Source organism: Amphibalanus amphitrite, unplaced genomic scaffold (genome assembly GCF_019059575.1).
Source record: "Amphibalanus amphitrite isolate SeventyFive unplaced genomic scaffold, NRLGWU_Aamphi_draft 000136F_arrow, whole genome shotgun sequence".
Classification (NCBI taxonomy): domain Eukaryota; kingdom Metazoa; phylum Arthropoda; class Thecostraca; order Balanomorpha; family Balanidae; genus Amphibalanus; species Amphibalanus amphitrite.
In genome coordinates, this window is record NW_024881631.1 from 638,903 (window position 1) to 646,713 (window position 7,811).

Genomic DNA, 7,811 nt, shown 5'->3' on the forward strand with positions numbered 1-7,811 from the left:
TGCATGCTGATGTCATTTTACTTGTAAAGAAAATGGATTTTACACCTAAAACCAATTGAACTTGAAACTATTGTTGAAACTAACTCAAACTGAAATGGTACAGAAGGGAAATCCACTTTGACTTCATCCTAGCATTTAACACAGAATTGGTCCTATCTGAATAAAGGTAGAAATTTTGCTATTTAGTTTGCATTGAAAAACATTTTGATGCAGGATCCTGAAATGAAGCCAACACTCACAGCACACGCCAGTTCCAAAATTATTATCAGAATTTGGCGGGGACGCTCATGTTTTTTCAAACCAGCGCGCTGGTGACGACAGAATACCGGAACTATTCATTATGAATTTTTTCAGAATTCGGAAACAAGTCAATGATGTTTTATGCGTATTGATGCTCTATTTATATGCTACTCAAAGTTTTTTTTTACCTCCTATATCAAATATTTTAAATGCATTACACTCTAATCAAAATTATGGAAAATGTCTATAAACTTTCTTTGATACATCCCCTGCGCAATTGCTCCAATCACTTTAGTGTATTGTATTTAAAATGATCTGTTGCAAAAACAGGCTAAACAGGTACTCATGGCAACGAAAGGTGATTTTACTTTTATCAGACCAATATATAAGGATTTACGTTAGCACTTGACACAATTTTTGTTCCTTCATCAATTAACAGTAACAGTAAACTAACATTTTCTTTCATGATAGCATAATTACACCGAAAGAGGAAGCCTTTGATGTGTGACGTCAGATTTATTGTGCTGTTGCTGCAAACAAGAACAACGCTCAGATAAAGATATAACACCGAATATTCCCCAGCTCAAGGCCATGGATGAAGTATTCCTAATCCATGACAAGGCCATATAAACCCAGCTGGAAACCGAAAACGATTGATTAGGTTTACGGTTTTACTTTATAAATAGTTCTTCAACCTTCAGCCTTGAATAACCGAGCGACAATTATCCCAGGTGAGTGTGTTGCATGTGTTTCTGCTAAAATATAGGTAATCAAAAACGGTAACTACAGCACTTGATTTTCAGATTGCGATCCGCGTTCTCCTTTTAGGTTTCATTTTTATCCTGGCAGCTCAATTCACTCACTTTAATTGTAATTCATTGGAGGTCATCATTTGGTATGATACATTTAAAAGGTTCACCTTCACAAAATAAGTTTTTTTGCAATTGATTTATGATTTTTTTATGCTCAAAATGATCAGTACAGTAAATAAAATTAGTAAATAAAATAAAGCCTTTCTTTCTAAATGTTATTTTCTATATTTTAATACAGAAGGAACGATTCAGTTTTCAAAGAGGAAAATGACCCCTGCAAGGCGCACATTTCTCAGCAAGGCACCTTTTTTCGGGTGGAGAAATGGAATATCTTTGCTTAGGGTGATCGTTGGGCCATAAAAGCTCCTGATTTGTGCTTGTCTCAGCTCCTATGGAACTGCTATTCCAGTTCAAAACGCCATGTTAAAAGTGAACTATTTCGTTTAAATCGATAACCAGTTAGATGCTGCTTGGGGGAACAAAGCCTTGCATTTGCTGAAGATGAAGAGAGGGGGTAACTCAGTTCCAACTGGTACCTTACTGGCTTGTGCATCGCACCCTACCAACCGATCTAAGGCAGTGCATCAAATAGGGGCACAATAGACTCAGCCTTAAAATGAGGGAGTTTACCCACCAGCTTTTCCCTCCCTGTGTCAGTAAAGTTGACGTCACCATCGCCGCTAACCAGTAATTTGAATTAGTAAATGTCCAGATGAAGTTAGAGTAAAAATATCATCGAATCTGACCTAACCTTACCTACTAATCTACAACCTGTACCAAGCTACCTACTGCTGACAGTGACGCCAGCTTTACCGGCGATACGTGACATCCTGCACCTGTGCACTGGGTCCCAGCTAACTTTTGCATGGTACCCTACTTGCGAACCCCTAAACATGTAGATAGGTACCAAATTTGAGCGTTATCAGACCAGCCGTTCTTAAAATCTGAAAGTGACCGTTGCATGTGAGCCCATGCCAAAGCACACTAATCGTGACACATGGATGCTTATGCAATATGCATTGCCCAGTGAATGCCTACCTTTATGTCATGATAACAAGTTAAGCATGATCGGCCCAGTAAAAACCTGAGTTATTTTAAGTGTCACAAAACTGAGATCTCTTTGTTTTGTGCATGGGACGTGCATAAGGGGTCACTCGCATGCATCGGGAATAGTCCAATGCTTGGCAGGAGCGATGAAGCTACCCAACAAAAAGTGAATTGCTCCGTGTCAATTGACGCCAGACGCCGTGGGGTCATGCCCCCTCCCTTTGTGCTATCATAGGATGGAGATTGGAGATGGCCGATGCCGGCGAACTGATAGTCAATCAGTTGTAGCCGGTACGGTACGGTACGGTCCAGGCTGGCAGGCAGTGTTTGTTCCAGTTCCAGTCAGACGACTGATAGGTGAAGCTTTCGAGTGCCGGCCGTATCGCTATCTGGAGACAGGGGGCAAAGATCAGAGCTATCCAACATTTCAAAATGACAGCGCGTAGGTATAGCGAGAGAACCTTCAGTTGGTTAGTTCCACGGCCGGGTGGCAGTCGCCGGTGAGTGTCACAGAGAGGAATAGGCCGGACAGAGCTGGACGGGGACGGGGAGGTGTACGGACGAGTAGGTATAAGACGGGGCAGTTCCGCGGTCGGGGCAGGACGGGGAGGTGTGCGGACACGGGTGCAGCACGGGTGAGGTATACGGACAGTAGCAGGACGGGGAGGCGTGCTAATGGGTGTAAGACGGGGAAGGTGTACGGACGAGTGTAAGATGGGGAGGTGTACGGGCGGGTGCAGCACGGGGAGGTGTACGGACGGGTGCGGGAAGGGGGAGGTGTACGGACGGGTGCAGGATGGGGGAGGTGTACGGATGGGTGCGGGATGGGGGAGGTGTACGGATGGGTGCAGGATGGGGGAGGTGTACGGATGGGTGCGGGATGGGGGAGGTGTACGGATGGGTGCGGGATGGGGGAGGTGTACGGATGGGTGCAGGATGGGGGAGGTGTACGGATGGGTGCGGGATGGGGGAGGTGTACGGATGGGTGCAGGATGGGGGAGGTGTACGGATGGGTGCGGGAAGGGGGAGGTGTACGGACGGGTGCAGGATGGGGGAGGTGTACGGATGGGTGCGGGATGGGGGAGGTGTACGGATGGGTGCAGGATGGGGGAGGTGTACGGATGGGTGCGGGAAGGGGGAGGTGTACGGATGGGTGCGGGATGGGGGAGGTGTACGGATGGGTGCGGGATGGGGGAGGTGTACGGATGGGTGCGGGATGGGGGAGGTGTACGGATGGGTGCGGGATGGGGGAGGTGTACGGATGGGTGCGGGATGGGGGAGGTGTACGGATGGGTGCGGGATGGGGGAGGTGTACGGATGGGTGCGGGATGGGGGAGGTGTACGGGCACCGGCTGACGGAGATCGCTCGGCGCAAGCAGCATCCATAGCGCCGCTGTCGACAGGTGACTGAGGCTGGAAATTCCTAACGTGGCGTAACAACTCCTCATTGACTCACAACAATGACCAGCGCGGGTTACTCACAGCCTCGGTGACCTAGTTTTCTGGGAGTCGGGGCACCGTGCCCGTTTTCCCGTCTGGTTTTCCTCAGAACGGGACGGGAGCGCCCCTGTCGCGCGGTGTCGCGGGGCGAACGAGGACAAAGGCCGGAACCGGTCCTGTTGGATGAACTGGTCATGAGTACGTACCTCAGTCGCCACTACACTTCGCTTGTTACCGCATCAAGATTCCAGCTTCAAAACGATGATGTGTGATATGCCATTGTCCGGGAGTGTCATGCCATGTCGACTCCGAAAAAATACGTGCACACAATAGAACCGTCATTTAAACGTGGCATTACCGAAGCAAACAGTTTATTGTGTAGAATGACTATTGGCAGTGGAAGGCCGTCGTGTTGGTAACGCAGGCAGTTCATTGGTGACACTGGTCGCAGCGGAATCAGGAGTTCAGCAGTAGCTCTTCAATCCACCCTTATAGTGTCCAGTGAGTGCCGAAAGAAAAAAGTCGTCACATGACTTGAGCGCGCCGCCAAAGATGAACCCCGCGTTCGATGTCTCTCGGACGACGAAGATTCTACGCCGTCCGGCCAATCACGTTCCATAAACGCAGCCGAGCCCCCGCTGACCTTGGACGGGATTGGCCGGACGACGTAGAATCTTCGTCGACCGAGAAACATCGAACGCGGGGGAAATTTCAGACATGTTCTTCCAATTGACATCGCACATCAGCCGTTATTAAAAAAAAAAAAACAGCAGGAAGTTGTGATTACTTGCATGAAACACCTCCGTGACATCGTTGATAATCGCTACATTTCCTTTATTATGTCGCTACATATTTTGTAACATTAACCCGGGCGGCTCTCTGGTGTTCCCAGGGACCAAGAACCGTCACATTCCAGCGCTATCCGGACGATGCGCGTGACTCTGATATTGGTGTGTGCGCTGGCGACGGCCGGCGGCGGTGTGACGGCACAGAACGCCACCACACTGCAGCTGGTGCAGGTGCTGTACCGCCACGGCGCGCGCACGCCCATCTACTCGTACCCGAACGACACGAACGCTGACCACTGGTGGCAGGGGCCCGGCCAGCTCACCAACGAGGGCAAAAACAATCAGTACGAGCTGGGCGCCTACCTGCGGCGCCGCTACGCCGGCTTCCTCAGCCCCCTCTACCACACCAACCACACGCAGGTGGAGTCGTCGGACGTGGACCGGACGCTGATGTCGGCCCAGGTGAACCTGGCCGCCCTCTACCCGCCGCAGGGCCGCGACAAGTGGAACCCCGACCTGGCCTGGCAGCCGATCCCCGTCCACACGCGGCCCAGCACCGACGACTACAAGCTGCGCTTCATCGACGCCTGCGAGCGTTACCGGCAGGCGCGCAAGGAGCTCGACTCGTCCGAGTACGTGCGCAAGGTGGACCGGAAGTACGCGCCGCTGTACAAGTACCTCCACAGCGTGGGCGTGATGCTGAACGACGTGGAGGGTCTGTCGGGCCTGTACGACACGCTGTGGATCGACGACCGGCACGGGCTGGCCATCCCCGAGTGGGCGCGCCGCCGACTGCCCGCCTTCAACCGCACCGTCTACCCGGAGCTGCTGCGCCCCATCAGCGACCTGGCCTTCCAGCTCTTCAGCCACACGGCCGAGATGCGACGGCTGGGCGGCGGCGTGCTGCTGGCCGACATGACCGAGCACATGGCGGCGGCGGCGGCCGGCTCGCTGCAGCCGCTCGGCCGGCAGCTGTTCATGTACTCGGCGCACGACTTCACCGTGGCCGCGCTGCTCGGCGCGCTGGGCGTCTACAACGGCATCGCGCCGCCGCTGGCCAGCTGCGTCATCGTCGAGCTGCACCGCGACGCGTCGGGCGCCTTCTTCGTGGAGATGTTCTACCGGAACGACACGACCGCGGAGCCCTACCGGCTGCGGCTGCCCGGCTGCGCCGACCGCTGTCCGTGGGAGGCGTTCCGCGACCTGACGGCCGCCGTCCGGCCGGCCGACGCGGCGGCCGAGTGCGCCGTGTCGCCGCCGCCGACTCCGGCGCCGCCCTCGCCGCCGGCGCTGATCGTGGCCGCCGTGCTGGTGTGCGGCCTGCTGCTGGTGCTGCTGGTGGCCGCGCTGGTGCTCTACTGCCGCCGGCGCCGGGACGAGCAGTTTCACTACTCGGCGCTGAGCACCAACTGAACGCCGACCGGGAGCCGACGGAGAGCCGGGAGAAGGCGGCGGCTGACGGCGGGCCGCGACGGGGGCTGCTAAAAACGGTCAGCCCCGACTTCGTCCTCCTCTAAGGCCGTGGAGCGTGAGTAAGAGATGGCGAGTCGTTCACAAGTCCAGATGTAAGCGTAATCTAGCAGGGTCACATTTTATTGAAGGGGATGATAGCCAGTTGGTGTATTTTACATTTAATGGTCATAGCCTTGCTGACAAATTTGAGGACAGGAGGAACGCTATTCTACTTTGCTGGTAGCGTCCTGGGCAGCATGCTGTTGTTCCTTACCTTGGTGAACTGAGTCCAACCGCATTCCCGGTCGGTGAGCGTGCCAGCCATGTGGGAGTAGGTTCTGCTGATGGCCAGCGGTCTTTGGGTGATAGATGTCTTTGGGTGCCTGCTGTATCTGTGTTATGCGCGTGCTGTGAACTGAACGATGCCCATACCCGGGGGTGGTATTTGACGCCACACGGACATCTGCGCCCAGGATGTTTTATTGTGTCCCGTGCTGAAAGGAGCCCAATTCCATAACACATCCCGGGCATCACGATTTCGCCTCATCTTGGCTTTTTGAACTCGCTCGTTACTCCGATGTGGATAATTCCTTGAACACATTCCGTCTTATGTTTATGCGCATTTCGCTCAAATAGCTCACATTTTACACCTCAACTATCTGAAGCTCAACTATCAATTTTGTTATCTGCTAGACATTTTTCGTCAAATGCAAGATGGACGCCCTGTTGAATTTAGCAGCTTTTGAATTTGAGCTATAACCGAAACGAACGATTGTAAATGATTTCACGAAAACCTTTGATTAAATAAGCTTACACGGCAGTTGTGTCCTATGAAAACACCACCCGACTTCATTTCGGTGACATTTCACTGCTTGGGATTTCCATCGTCGTGCGTAGCGATTGAGCTTTGTCGGACCAGTTATCCGTTGCTGCTTGAGTTCTGCAATGTGTATAATTGTTCCAGATGTGTTTGAAAAGGCCATTTTATCTAGACCAGTAGATTCAGCAGGTAGCTCACTTTCATATAAATTGCATATAGGTATATTTGTAATGTATGTGTATGCGCTATATGGATGCTGCAGGCCGTAATTTGTCCTTATTTACATTGTCACTGTGCTTTATCGCGCGGGGATTGCGTATCATTCGTAGGGTTAAATCAGAGAAGTGTGCAACTCTGATTGTCTCGGTCCAGCTGCTGAACCCTGATAGCCAATCACGATCAAATGCCGATCTGTAACCAGTGAATAATATGTATGTACGTGCGCCACCACTACGGTAGCAAAAGCGGGGCTGACTATTGTGGTGCCCAACCGTACAGCCACGTGTTTTATAACGAGCATCCAGCTACATGCTGGCACATACTGCTGTTTCAACGTTTTATTTTGGACTCTATAGGAATTAGTGGGAATGCCGGTGCCGCCTGGCTCTCCAGTCTCCGTGAGACTGATCTGGGCGACTGTTGAGTGTTTTGTGGCAAATAAAGGTTCCTGAGTTCGGGAACCACATCAAATAGTTTCTTGTCCGGTCAGAAGATCAGTCAGGTTCAGTCAGGGACTTTGTTTTTACATAAGCGAATTTGCTTACGATTCCATGAAAACTTAGCCTAGCGAACTGCGAACGCTGAAACGTTCCGTGGCTGTAATTGTCCCGCTAAACCCGCTGAGTCCCACTATGTCCCGCAGTAGTCGACTGAGTCCCACTAAGTCCCGCTGGGACCTTACGAGTGACGGAGTCCCATTGTGTCCCGCTGGGACCGGGCGAATCCCATTGTGTCCCGCTGGGACCGGCTGAATTCCACTTTGTCCCACCATCTGAGTCCGACTTTGTCCCGCTGGAGCCGGCTGAAACCCATTGTCCCGCTGTAGTCGGCTGAGTCTTCCTTTGTCCCGTTGTAGGAAAAAAAAATAAGGTTGTGGTGAACGTAAATCTATATTATGATTTATTTACTGTAAATTTCAACCTGAGAATCTTATAACGAGAGGACTTCAGGCATGAAGTGTTATTCATTCAAAAGGAAGTTCGATATCTCTGA

The 7,811-nt window shown here is 51.8% G+C and overlaps 1 protein-coding gene across 1 annotated transcript; it reads left to right on the forward strand.

Annotated features, from left to right (window-relative positions):
- The first annotated feature begins 568 nt into the window (after window positions 1–568).
- Window positions 569–7,289, forward strand: LOC122382291 (lysosomal acid phosphatase-like). The gene is made up of 2 exons (XM_043367454.1): window positions 569–971; window positions 4,432–7,289. Exon 2 carries the CDS (start codon window positions 4,469–4,471, stop codon window positions 5,738–5,740), a length of 1,272 nt encoding a protein of 423 aa, XP_043223389.1. The 5' UTR covers window positions 569–971; window positions 4,432–4,468; the 3' UTR covers window positions 5,741–7,289.
- The last annotated feature ends 522 nt before the right edge of the window (window positions 7,290–7,811 follow it).